Genomic DNA, 14,292 nt, shown 5'->3' on the forward strand with positions numbered 1-14,292 from the left:
GGACATGTAAGTCATTCAGGTGTTGGAAATGTACTCGTGTCAAATATTTGATGATGGGAGAAAAATATTATATATACATATTCACAATTCAAGAAAAAAAAAGCAAAATAGTGATCTGAGGTAAAGTCTTGCTCCTTTTCACGGAGATGGTCGCGTCTCCATGTTTGTGGATTGTAGTGACTTCTGCTCTATTTAACCCCTTTTCTGCCAAATGCGCATCTTATGAATTAAAGATTATAATTTCCATCATTTGCTGCCTCCATGTTAGGTCTAAGGTGATATTTGAACATTAGTGTGTAACGAGACACCTGGGCATCGGGTTCTGACCCATTGATGGCACAGTGACATATTTCTGGAGCCATTTGCTTCTCCTAGCATCCTGACCATGGCACACACTAGCAAGTCCGTGTCAGCATGCTGGCCCTTTGAAAGCTCACCCTGACTGATCCAACAAAGAAATGCAAGCAGACTTCATGCAGTAAGAGCAGAAAAGAGAGAAAGATGCTGGAGAGAACTTGGTGCAGGCAGGATGAAGATGGACGTTGGATTAGAGAACCTGCAAAAGCTCTGGAGTGTGTTTGTAAAGAGAATCATGTTTTATAGTTGTTATTGGTGGTAAAAGTATTACTGACGGCAAAGGATACTTTTGCACACAAATACATGAACTTCTTTTGTCCAATTAAAGACTTTTATTCCTAGAGAGGCACTACTGACCCTTGGCATTATGATCCTTCCTAATTGAAGGCTAATTTAGTATTTTTCTTGGATCCTGTCTCTTCTCTGAGTGTTATTCAGCCAATAAAAGTCTCACAGTGACTCTCGTCTGCAGGGTGACTCTCATACCTCTCAAGTATCCTGTTTTGACTGGGAAACTCTCATTTTGTAACAGTCTCTTTTCACGTCTTTCCTGGGTGGTATTTTCCTGTAAATCTCATGGAAGGGTATTTTTAATACCTTGGCGATCCAAAATGAAATTCATGTCGTTGGACCATCTTCAGCTTTCATTGCAGCCTCTTTGACATTGTTTTGAGAAGTTTCTGCAAAGTCATCAGATTTATTTCCATCCAGTGTTTCTTTCATTTTTCACCAACACCTTTCAGTGATTGTGGGAGAGTGGAATCGTTGCACAAAGCCTTCTCTGCACATCTCAAGGACTCTCAATGTGGTTCAGGTGTGAACTCTGTGGTGGCCAGGCCATGTGTGAAAATGATATCTCCTGTTCCCTCAACCACTCTTTCACTATCTGAACCTGATGAATCCTGGAATTGCCATCTTAGAGTATCACCACAGCATTAGCTGAGATGGAATAAATCATTCAGTAAATCCAGGCAGTGCACTCAACTCAGTCTGTGCACATGTGGATCTGACCAACTGCAGCAGCCCCAGATCACAGACCGGCCCCCCAGGCTCGTACAGTAAGGCACTATGAAGGATGGCTGCTCTTTCTTACCCGGATGCTCTCATCTCTCTGAACAGGGTCAATCTGGGCTCATTGGACCACATGAACGTCTTCCTGCTGCAGAGTCCAGCCTTTCTGCATTCTGGCAAATTGAAGTCTTTTTCTCCAATTAGCCAATTACTGGTTTTTCTTATGGCTACACAGTAGGTTAGTCCCAATTCCTGGGTTCACTTCTTAATTTTCAAGTTTTTTTCCCCAACCACTATCCTTCCAGTTTTTAATAATGCGTTGGTCAGTTCTTAACCCAGTTTGACATGTTTCAGCATCTCATTAGAGGTTTTCTTTGCTTGATGGTTGTTTAGGAAAGGAAACGCTGCTCATTGCATCAGTTAAGGTTAAATGACTTGTTGCCTGTGAGACATAATCTTCTGGGCAGTAATTATCCAATGGGAGGACATTTTAGGATGATGAAAAATCAGTGTTAAAGGAAACTGTGATGTTTTCATAATATATTTACTTGGTTATTAGAAACTATATTACCTTGACGTTTTAATGTCTTTAGAAGCTATTAGATAAAACTGGCCTTTCACATACGTTTGGTTATCCAGTTCAACTATTCACATGCAGGAGCATGAGCTGAAAAACTGCACACTATAAATAGAAACCATTTTTACTGTTCTCTGGTATGTCTACACATAAATACCTGTGGTGTGATGTCACTCTATGGCTTACGTTACTTCTGTACTCACTGGCTAAGTTAGATAAGAAGTTTCATCCTTGAATGATTTGATTTTGTTTTGCTAATAAGATTGGATTTTTGTTCTTTGCATATGTGGAACTGAATACGTGAGAAATCCTTTGGATACAGAACGGTGTGTAGAGAATGACCACGCCTGCACATGTCTTCATAGCGTGAAGCGACAACACATGATGTAAAGGACTGACATCACTTCAGCTGGAATCTCTGATTTATGGTCTGTCATGCAGTGACATCTGCCAACTGCTGTGTAGCAAGACAAACACACCAAGGTCAGTCGTATGAGAGGGTTAAACAAAAGAACTTTAAGAAAACTCTTTTAACATGCTGTAGTCTTCAGTATGTTAAAGTGGTACAACACACACACACACACATATATATATATGTATATTTACATAGTGCACTTGTGCAAGAGAACAGCATTAAAGGCTTCATTTTCTATTGATTTAAAATGAATAATACATGCATCAAAACTGAAAGGAATAAAATGACCATCATCAGGTTTTAGATAAGATCATGTTAATTTGATCATTTCTGGGATTTTCAGGATAACGTGAACACAAGCAAATTCAAAGAAAACCAAACTGGAAGTTTTACTTCAGATGTACTTATATTGTACATTTAAATATCACAACTTGGTGAAACATAGACAAAACTGTGAGTTTTGATAAATTGGACGAAAATAATTATTAATGTTTCATCATCATCCCACCATTTTTGTTTTCCTCTTCTTTGTCTTACAGTATTATTTTTTTGTGTGAGTTTCTGCCCATTAAGATAGAATAATTAATTTGTTTTTGCTCAATAAATGTTTAAAATGAAGTACCTGAAATATTAAAATCATCGTCATCAATGTGTGTGCACCAGTTGTAATCAGATGACACTTGTCCAGTTGCTTAAAGTTGTGTAACAGTTTGTCTGTCAGGTGGCAGGTCTCATACCGGACTTCAGCATCGTACGACCCTCTCTGCTGGTATCCATCAACGCACCGACAGGCCTGCTGGTTCATCCAATGTCACTCCAAGGCCGTGTTGCTGCTCATTTGTGTCATGAGACCCAAAGACACCCAAAGCGATTGACTGCAAGTCGGTAAGTTCCACTGACTGACCCATTTGTTCTAGAGAACAGCATCAAAGACTGAACTGATGATGGCTCCTTTTTCAGCAAAGGTAAAATACACAATGATAAGAAAATAAAGTGTTTGTGAATATCCCATCTCACACTTACCTGCTCTGCTTCTGGGGAAAGAACACATACACAAGTTTCAAAAACTGATCATCTCCTTCATGCACACAAATTACTCGAAGCTTTCAGGGTTTCTTGTACTTTGCTGATTCTGCAGGATTCAGGTCATCCCCTGAATAGTGAAAAGTTTTGGTTGGTTGTAAAAGTTGACTAGAATGAGCTTCAGGGTTTTTATGCCACAGAAAATCGTAACTACTTTGTCATCTATCATTTTCTATACATTACATCTCCCACCTCCTCTGGATCCTGCCATCAACGCTTCATCTATCACTGTGATGCATTGGCACTTAGCAGGAGGTTGATACGCGAGGCCTCTGAACAGCTGGTTGTAGGGATAGTTTGGCCCAGACCACCTGCTCGCCTCCTGCTGTGGCTCAGCACTTTACCCCATCCTGCTAAGAGTCTCTCTGTAGTGTCGCATGTTGAGTTCTGGCAGATCTTCTCCAGTCGGGTCTCATATCTCTGGCCGGAGCCTTGTTTTCATGTGGCTTGTAAAGATGCCACACTTATCTCCTATTAATCACAACCCTGTTTGCACGGTTCTGCCTTCCACCACCGGTGACACATTCAGACTGATGCTTTGCAGACTGTTAAATTACTTTCAACACAATAAAAGGAGACACAAGGAGTGGTTATGGATCATACCCTGAGAATTTTTGCTGTCTTTGCTGACTGATATTTAGATTTTTATCACTGCCTGGACCACTCTTGGATCTTAGATCTTCTCCATGGGGGTCCCAACCTTTCCATGCTGTAGTGTGACCATGAGAATCTAGCACATGACTGCTGTCTCTGGATTGTTGTTCTTTGAAGCGATTAGCTGACAAATATTCCAGCTCACAACCAGGCCCTCAGCTCTTGAGGCTTGTGATGACACACATGCTCAGCAGACAAAGCGCCGGGACCACCCGGGCTTTAGGTGTCCTGACCTTGGAGACTAGCTGTGAAAAATAACAACACAAGGGGAAAAAGAATGCCTCCTGTTGCACAAAGGGTCAAGCTGCTGCCCTACCATGGTGAAGTTCAACATATCTCTCTTGAGCTATGAGTTTTCTACAATCTTTATTTTTCAAATGTAAAGAGGCAAATGTAACAACGTGTGCTAGGTCTGCTTTGAGTGTGTGCTCTTCTGGTATAGTGTGTTGTAAAAACTAAGAAGGACTAAATCTGACAAGCTCTGGGAACTGAATCGCTAGAGGTCTAGAACTGAAATTCACTTTAATCCATTGATCTGAAGCCTGCACTGAAAAACTTATCATTCTGTCCAATCCCATATCAAAGAAAAATAAAATAGCAGCAATGCCATTTCTCTGTCCGTGACATTCTGGCAAAACGCTGATAGATTTACTGCAACTTCTTTCATTTTTCAGCTATTTGAGGTATCTGTTAAACAGATTGTTGCATTGATTTCTGGGAAGACAGATGGTTGTGTGCATGCTTCAAGACATGAAGAATTGTTCAGCTCAGTAGATCAAATTTGCTATAGGCCCTAGGCTACATTTTTATTGTGCGTAGGTGCATATGAGCATTTCTGAGTAGCTTTGTTTTCTTTCTGGCCATAGTTGAAAGTAGTGGATAAAAGAGTGCAAGATGCTTGAAAATGAGACAGAAATGCCATTTTATACAGCCAAAGCAGTAAAAAATCTTTCCTTACTTCTTTTAATAGTTAGCTGATTAAAGCAGGTCACATATTTACTGTTTGATACTTCATCTGTAAACAGATATAACTTTGAAGAGCAAATGAAGCCATTATTTGACGGAATTTGAACCTAACGGGCTGTTTTGAGTGGGTCCGTTCTCCTGGGATGTGAACTTGGTTTGCCATAACATATTTATTAGACTCCTCTATGGCTAACTCGCTCTTAAACCCTTCAGTCTTTACAGCCTTCGCAACCCTCTGCAGCCACATGCACCCTTCTGTAGCCTCTGGCCTTCCAACTGATCATTATTTGCTGTGATTGACACTTTGAGATGGTGTGCATTTCATTGATGAGAATTTTAGAGCTCTGGAGCTCGTGATCCTTCAGCGATTGGGGATACGTCACCCTGCAGCCATCTATGGGGGGACAGTCACAGATCAGGTTCAAAGACTCTCTCACTTTAATCACCAAAGGCAAACTAACCTAACCCGCCATCCGGTAGTCTGCAGGCACTGATCTGGACAGAGCAAGGTAGAAAACATGAGACGGTAATGTACCGGGACTAGAGTTAGAAAATATTAATATAACACTAGTGGCAACACAAACTGAAACTTATCTAGACATAAAATGAGATAGATAAGTCTAATCTGTGACATCATCGTGTTTTGTTTATTTTCTCCAGATGTGGAACAGAAACATAAAGAACTTTCCAAAACATTTTAATCATCCTCCAATTTAAATACATGACTTAAAACAAGGTTATTTTAGTGCACTAATAAGAACGTCCTTTAGTGTAATTACATGTAATAAATATCAATCAATCAATCAGTCTTTTTTTCAGACGTAAAAAGTCCATAAAAATACATAAAAAAGACAAAACAGTAAGTAAGCAGTTATATAGTCCATATAAGCACTCCCTCCAGTGCCTCCAGAGCACGGAGATGAACCTTACACTGCTCTGCTCAGGTCTTACAAGAGCACAAATAATCTCATTTTGTGAGTCCATGAGTCTCATTAAAAACTTATATACAAAATTTCTTATGACAGCATTTAATGTAGTCACGTTGTTCTGCACAAACAGAATAATAGCAGTCTCTCTCCTGAATGCATTTTTCTGCATATGCTTCACAGGAATAAACCAGTTTCTTTAGACTATCTCTAGAAACATGCAGAAATGCTCTGCATGCATCCAAGACTTTCCAGCACATGTGCTTCCAGTGTTCTCTGCATCGTCAACAATGCAGGAACCTTGCGGCCCTACTCATTCCGGTGTCAAAGTGTTTGAGGTGTGTGCTCCAATGACCTCTGGGTCACATACCAGTTGTGTCGACCATGTAGACATGTAGATGAAAAACTGGCAACTAGAGGTGGGTGGGAGGGAAACAGAGGATGGGAGCAGGGAGCCATGGTCAGCTGGGAAAGTGCTTGGTGGTGGGTGTGTGTAAAGACTTGAAATATGTTGAAGAGATGCGTATGTTATCTTTTCTCCTCACCACTGGCCATCCAGTACCTCCCTCGCGGCGTGTCGTCAGCAGTTTATCTCCGGATCTGGCAGAAGCTGCAGTGAAAACGAGAGGAAATCTGATCCAAATGGTGGAACTATAAAGCTCCTCACTGATTTGCAGCCTTCATCCAAACCTGGTCAAGACTTGATCTCTGTTCATGTACGGCATCCACCTCTTACACCTGGTGACTGCTTTCTGAGCGTCTCTCTTCAGCAGCAGCACCAGACATCTGCCGGACTCCCGCGGTACCTCAGCAGCTATCCTCAAAGCTGCTTCTTCTGGGAAAGGTAGTGTCATTCAGGTTTAGCAGAGGATTGTTGGAAGCTTATAAAGATCTGATTAAAGTGACGGCTCATGGTTTGCATATAGAGACATGCTGAGTTAACATGTTTATTTGTGCCTTTTTTTTTTACATTTTGTCAGACATGAAGATTCTTGGCCATGTTACGTTTTTGCTTTTGCTCGGGGGCATCTGGGGTCAGAACAACCGCAATGCCAAAGCCAGTGGAAAGTCCACGAAGCGAACTGGTGGGAACCAAGCAGGTGATGCTGGCCAGTCTCCCCCCGAGGTCAGCGTTACTCCTGGGAACAGTAGAGGCCCTGGAGGGGCAGCTGAATCAGCGCAGGCTCGTGCATCTGGACAGCAGACAGATGATATGAGGCTGCACTTCCTCAAGAACACCCATGTTACATGTAATGATGGAACAGCAGCTGGGTGAGGCAGATTTTTCCAGCCATTTGTTGTCTGACTTTTTGAAACAACATTTGTCTGCTTTTACTTGACCCTGTCATCATGCGGCTTTACAGGTTTTACCTGAAGGAGGTCAGAGGAAGTCGCAGATGGCTGTTATTTCTGGAGGGTAAGTATCTCCAAACTGATTTGGTTCGGTCCTCAAAGGTCAGAAATCCTCAATATCGATTCCATTTAGAATTCTGATGAGGTTCTTTCCTTTTCCAGAGTGTTTTCCTCGTGCTGTCTGTGTTTCCATGTTGCCTTGGAGGTCTGTTCTCAGAGCAACAGGTTTCCTAAATAAGCATTTTACCTGCAGATGTGACTGAGCAGTAGAGTCTAAATATAATAATGATTCTGATTTTTTCTTCCTTCCTTTCTTTGGAACAAACAGTGAAGTCATGTTGAAGCCATTGCATTGCATGTAAACCAATGTAATGTGCTGACAGTTTGTAAACTGAATGAATCGTTTGTCTCTTTTGTCCAAGCTGCTGCTGATTTCATCTTTTCCATTTGCCAGTCTGAATGGACTAACCAGGGTCTCTGTCTCTCAGGCATGAATGTCTAATATTAGTCCTGATTATTTATAGGTGGCTGGTGCTGCTACAGCAAAGACACCTGCGATTCCAGGTACCAAAATATCCCCAGACTAATGAGCTCATCTGGATGGCCCCAAACTAAGAGAGGTTGGTCAGTCTGCCATGTTTTTAGGGTCATGTCATACTTCTTTTCTTAGTTTGACTCCCTTTGTGACAGACGTTTGTTTAGCATTTGCATGTTTTACAGGAACTGGTATATTGTCTTCTCAAGCAGAGGAAAATCCCCACTGGCACAACGCAAACATCGTGTAAGTCCATGATTGTGCGAACGGGGCTTGTTCCTCCATTCCAAAGGAACGAAACACAGTATTTGTTCAATATTGAAACACAAACTGAAAACGAACCTTGTTCATGTTTAGTGTACTCCGTCGTCAATGCAGCGGCGACAAAAACAATAGATTTTAAACTTTGCTGCACAGTTAATCAAAAGAAAAGGCTTGTTCAGTTAAAATGTAAAATACTTTCCATAGTAACATGTAGTATTCCAAGGTTAAAGTACAATAAATGTGTGAACTAACAGTTGCATATTCAGAAATCCAGCAAAACTTCTTGTGTACATACTCTTCCTCTCCACAAAGTCACCTGTAAACATTAAAATGAGTGTTCTTCCTCTGGAAAATGTTTGTCAATATCCGATGTATGTTTTTAAATTTTTTAGTCTTATAAAGATAATTTGGTCTGAAAAGCATTTCAGAATATTATGAGATAAAAACCTAAAACTTCTGCTTGACTAAGACCAGTATCATGGAAGAGAAGACAAATGTTCTGGTGTTGTCCAGCTTTAGTCCAATGTTTGCCTCCCTTTGCTGCAGATTCATCCCATACTGTTCCAGTGATGTGTGGAGCGGCACTGGACCTGCCCCAACACCCCCTCCAAGGACACGCCAAGGCAGAGAAAAAGTAAGACAAAGAAATACAAATACGAGTAAGTCTCCAGATTTCTCCTTTTTTCTTGCAAGAGAATCTGATTACTCCCTTGTTTACAAGAGCGGCCATAATGGTTTGACTTCCTTTTTCTTCTCAGCTGAGTATACCTTCATGGGGTCCCTGATCATCCGAGAGGTCGTCAAAGATCTCATTCCCAAAGGTATAAAGCAGGCCAAGGTTGTCATGCTATCTGGCACCAGGTGAGTGTTTTACTGCACATACTCTGATGATGACTACAGCTTTAGACACAAGTCTCTGTCCATACCTTCTGGATCACCTCCATGTCTACGATTAAACCAACAAATCCTATTTTAGGTGCATCGCCTCGTCAGCAATAAAGACGTTTACAGACAACTGCAACTGTGATCAGTGACATAATGTTTATTAAAGGGCCTTGCTTTGTAATAGTGAACATTCCTCCCTGGTTAGCAGCATGGTTGTGGGATCCCCCGCCCCACCCCACCCCCCACCAACACCGCCAAGCCCTAAAACAGGATCCACTGTCTGAATGCGACGCTGCATGCCATGTCATTTTCATACCTCCAACAAAAATAATTATCCCAAAGCCAAATGATTTATTGATTCTCTTGACTCCCCTGCAGCGCTGGTGGAACAGGTGTTTTACTAAACATCGAGCGGGTTGCCAGTCAGCTGGAACAGCTTGGTGCGGAGGCTCAGGTCCGAGGCCTGGTGGATTCCGGCTGGTTTCTGGAGAGTAAGCAGCAGAGATCCCCCAACTGCCCTGAGACTGTTTCCTGCTCACCTGAAGATGCTATCAAGATAGGACTCAGGTAAAGATACACGTTTTCTATGATCATTTTGAATATTTGTTACAAACTGTGTGTCATTTCCTCAGATTGTGGAACGGCGTCGTGCCTGACGGATGCCGACAGCTCTATAAGAGAGGAGAGGAATGGCAGTGCTTCTTTGGTCACAGACTGTACTCTACCTTGACCTGTGAGTGCTGGCTGATGCCTTTGTTCATCATCGTGATGGAACAGCAGCATGCCATCTAACTGACCTAAGCTGTTCAAAGACAATGTGCTCAGACATATAAGATATATATATATATATATAACATATAAGAGCGATAAGTGTCCTTTACTTTTGGCTGGAAGTGAAGATACTGACTTCTGTACTGTTATTTCAGAGATATTATGGTTTCATTTATCACTGTTCTGTGGTGTCTGGCATCAGGATGTTGGTACCAGGCCCTTCGGGCCCCTTTTTGTACTTACGTCTTCTCCTGGGCACTTTTTGTAGTTTGGGGGGCACATTGTGCTACAGGGAAAGACTGCTTTGCTTCATGCAACATGATGCAAAATGAAATCACTTAATCTGTCAATCATTTCAATGTTGCTTTAGAAATCTGATTATTGATAATCTCTGGAGTCCAAGTGGAGTGATTATAACTTACAAAAGCTATAATCGCTCCACCCACTATAACAGGCTTGTTACAAACTCAAGAGTCTTCCTGAAACTAGATGGTGAAGATACTATTGATCCCAACAGCTGTGAAAGCTGCAACTCTAACCTCATTAGTTAGAATAGCAATCAGGCATAAATAAAGATAAAGTGGAAAGACCCAGATGTTGAGCCAGAAAAGGTTTATCAGCATTGGAACCAACATTGCCAGCGTGGCCTTTACCACAAGATGTTCATCAGTTTGTCTGCAGCCAGTTTGCAGCAGATAGGGATGAAACCTGAGTTTGACAGCCGTTCTGGCTTCACTCATGTTTGTGGAGCAATGGCTGTCTGAAGTTACAACACTCCTGTCCAGCATTAATATGTACATTCAACAAGAGTAACATTTAAAAATAAGGAATAATACTTAAATTTCAAGAGGGCAGCAGAGGGGACGCGATTGTTCCCTAAGGGTCGGTCCCAAGCTGGATAAATGCAGGGGGTTGCATCAGGAAGGGCATCCAGCATAAAACATTTGCTAATTATCCTGTGCGCTGATTTGCTGTGGTGACAAACCGAACAGGAAACAACAAGTTCATGAAATCCATGAAGCTCTTCTCGGCAAAGCAAATTTGTTTGGCACAACACGGCAGCCAGACCACCGTTCTGCTGATATAATGCTGGACAGGACAAGTAAAGAAAAGTCACTTGCTGCTCGTAACAATGTATAGAAAGACAATTCCTCATCACATATTCATTCATTCATTCATTTTCTGAACCGCTTAATCCAATTCAGGGTGGCGGGGAAGCTGGAGCCTATCCCAGCTGGCTTTGGGCGACAGGCAGGATACACCCTGGACAGCTCGCCAGTCCATCGCAGGGACACACATATTCAATGAAAAATAAAACAGGATTTTTTAAAATGAAAACATTAAAAATCTTCAGGGCAGATTATTTTACTATATTTTTGTCTCCAACAACTCTGTGGGACAAAATATCTGACTCTGAACGTTGTAATCATCAGAGGTGTAAACTGCAGGTGCCATAAAGTAAAAGTCGTGTCTGGCAGCATGTCCAACCAGTCATTAAACCAGATAAATACAATCAACTCAGCTCCACTACTAAGTTAGTAAAAACACCTGTGGATCCAACAACATGGCAGGACTTTTGCTTCATGGCACCTGGATTATAAACCGCTGGTACTCATCAGTTTCTCTCTGTTTCTGTTTGCAGGAAGCCCAAACTACTTTTTGGCTCACCTGCACGTGACGTGTAAATTTACATAAACACAACAAAAACAAAGGATTAATTAGAAAAAACGTAATGTATTATTTGACCTAAAAATCTTACATCCAGGTTGGATAAAAACCAGCGCCGCTCATGCATCTGATGAGTATTTAACACAATAACGCTGTAGAAAGCTCAGAAAACTAGAAATAGCATCATAGAGCCGCTTTAATGACATGCTTTTGGACCGTTTCTCTGTCTCTGCTGCATGATCTAAACTAATGAAAGCCTCCTTAACTGCATTTCTGTCGGCAGCCCCTCTGTTTGTTGTGCAGTGGCTGTTCGATGAGGAGCAGCTGAGAGTGGAGAACATCTACATGGGTGGACAGAGTCTGTCTGAGGAGCAGTGGCAATACATACAGAACCTGGGCTTGGAGATCAAGAACTCCCTGAGTGACGTCACGTAAGTCCCCAAACAGTTAGTTGTACATGCTAAATGCAAACAAAACATACTGAGGATAAATGAACTATGCATCCAAACAGCTGGTAAAGAATAAATTGTGTTTCAGGGCTGTATTTGCTCCTTCCTGCCTTTCCCACATGCTCATAACGAAAAGGTAAGAATTACTCACAACTGTTAATATTCTTAATTTATTCATCATATTTATTTATTATATTTATTCATCATTTATTTCATTTCCACCCAACTATAATAATTATAATTTCATGCTACTGTTTCTACCACACAAACATTTTCCCAGAGTTCTTGGTCTCTTGTTGGCAAACACATTTGTGCAACACAAATGAACATTAATGCATCACTGCATTCTTGGTTACATTTACTTGATCAGTGTGGGTAAATTCAAAGTGAGGGGTAAGTTTTTATCATATGAAGTTAAAGTCAAAAGTCTTTCATTACAAGTACAAAAAAGATTCAAATGTCCTGTGATCCAGTAAAGATGTCACTGTTTGCATTTTGCTGGTAATCCGTTTGAAATCAGCTGCATCTTCTTACCTGTTACTTTCTGTCTGACATTCACACAACTCTGGAATTCCTGCAGTAACTGGATGAGTTTCCAAGTCAAAGGTACCTCTCTGCCGCGGGCCCTGCAGTGCTGGGACAGGAGTCTGGAGGCCACTCGCAACAACAGAACCCCTGCTAAAGGTTGCCCTTTCCACCTGGTAGACACCTGCCAGTGGCCCCAGTGCAATCCCACCTGCCCAGCTTTGGTAGACCGGGCCACCCAGCAGGAGCTTACTCTGCTCCAGATGCTTGTAGCCATGGGCCTTGACCTCCAGAAGCTAGGCCTGGATCCCCAGGGAGATGCAGATTCCCTGGCAAGCATGGTTAGCAACGGTGGCTAAATGAAAGAAGTGGGGGAATTAGCAGAGAGGCTCAGTGGATGAATAAAAATATGTTGAAGGTAACCATAGAAATTCTGTAGAAATCTGGTTACTCCATCTTGAGCTGCTCAGCCTTCCATTATGCTCCACATGTTTGTCACATTTGCGACTATGCTGGTGGATATGTTGCTGCTTCTGGATTTGTGTTGTGTTGTGATTAGTGGGCCCTCTACAGGACCCCAGAGGAAAAAGCATTCAACTGAAGGCTTCAACTGTCTGGGTCAAACCCCTACCCTAACCCTAACCCTTCGAGCTGGGACACGTGGCTGAACATAACCTGCTACACATTCTCATCCTGATCACTCATCAAACATCAGAGTATGATAGAGTTTAAATGAATAAAGATTTGACAAAGTATCTGAAGCTTTGGCTTGTGAAGACTTTATTCTCTGTACCTGATGGTCATCAACAGTTATTGAAGAATAGTTGATTTAAAAAAATAGTGAAATTGTCTGACTCCTCATGTCGTCACACAACTGAACTGTTAATGTAATCCAGATTAAACACACACAGAAAACTACAGTTATACTGGTTTTATTTTTATGTTTTTGCACACACAGCTGCAAGGACGCTGCTGACTTTTGCAGCTTAGTTTTAGATTTTAGTTTCTGATGCTGTGCTAACTTATGTATATTATTATACAGTATCTATTTATCTATTTTGTATGCATGAAAAACAAAAGAGCAACAAGTCAGTGGTTTATTTTTGTGGAGAACAAAAGTTGATCACAACCTAAATGAACCCCTCTGAATGAAAACAAATACAGTGGGTGAAATGGAAGATGTGATAATTTGTTGCTCAGTTGTTTTAATCCACATCACAGGAACAAAGTTAAATCTTAACTGTTGTCAACACATGCTGACCCTTCTGTGTTATTTGGTGTGCTTTTAACAGATGTTTGTTTTGTTTTCAATCAGGTAAAAAAGAACTTGTGTACTCATTAAAACATGGAATAAAGTTTGAACTCTGACAAGGTGGACTCTGTGTTGTTGCGTTTGTTCTCCTAACATCTTCATACAAATCAAATCAAATCAAATAAAATCAAACTTTATTTGTATAGCACTTTTCGTGCTTAAAAACAATACAAAGTGCTTTACATTATAAAACAATTTACATCAAAATAGATAACACACATACACATCCCCTTTCACCCACCCACAACCACCCCCACCCATGCCCTATTTGCCCTGTAACAGTTAAAAGAAGATGAATGGCCAGGTACATTTGCACCAGATAAGGAAACGATATTCTCAGGGAGCCTCTACACAAAGGGCTGCCCCCAACCAAGACCACCCAGGCCATCACCATGGGGGCCACCCGGGTCCGGGCAGACAGGACCCACGCCACAACCGTAAGGCTGCAGCGCTGGATCCCAACCCACCAGACAGAGACAGCCCCCACTGCAACACCCATGCAGTCAGCAGGGGCAGCCCTTGGTGAAGAGGACCCCAATGA

General features: G+C 41.7%; 1 protein-coding gene across 2 annotated transcripts; it reads left to right on the forward strand.

The window, feature by feature from the left end:
- The first annotated feature begins 51 nt into the window (after nucleotides 1–51).
- On the forward strand, nucleotides 52–13,713 carry notum2 (notum pectinacetylesterase 2). 2 transcript variants are annotated; one of them, XM_079265185.1, is made up of 14 exons: nucleotides 52–2,428; nucleotides 3,082–3,245; nucleotides 6,549–6,833; nucleotides 6,970–7,261; nucleotides 7,354–7,406; nucleotides 7,867–7,962; nucleotides 8,063–8,123; nucleotides 8,688–8,800; nucleotides 8,900–9,002; nucleotides 9,405–9,593; nucleotides 9,659–9,759; nucleotides 11,749–11,896; nucleotides 12,003–12,050; nucleotides 12,495–13,713. In XM_079265185.1, exons 4-14 carry the CDS (start codon nucleotides 6,972–6,974, stop codon nucleotides 12,796–12,798), a joined length of 1,506 nt encoding a protein of 501 aa, XP_079121311.1. In that variant the 5' UTR covers nucleotides 52–2,428; nucleotides 3,082–3,245; nucleotides 6,549–6,833; nucleotides 6,970–6,971; the 3' UTR covers nucleotides 12,799–13,713. The 2 variants fall into 2 exon arrangements, with proteins under 2 accessions (XP_079121311.1, XP_079121310.1); XM_079265184.1 differs by lacking the exons at nucleotides 52–2,428; nucleotides 3,082–3,245; nucleotides 6,549–6,833 and having other exon boundaries at nucleotides 6,882–7,261.
- The last annotated feature ends 579 nt before the right edge of the window (nucleotides 13,714–14,292 follow it).

The sequence above is a fragment of the Telmatherina bonti genome (assembly GCF_933228915.1).
Source record: "Telmatherina bonti genome assembly, chromosome: 3".
Lineage (NCBI taxonomy): Eukaryota > Metazoa > Chordata > Actinopteri > Atheriniformes > Telmatherinidae > Telmatherina > Telmatherina bonti.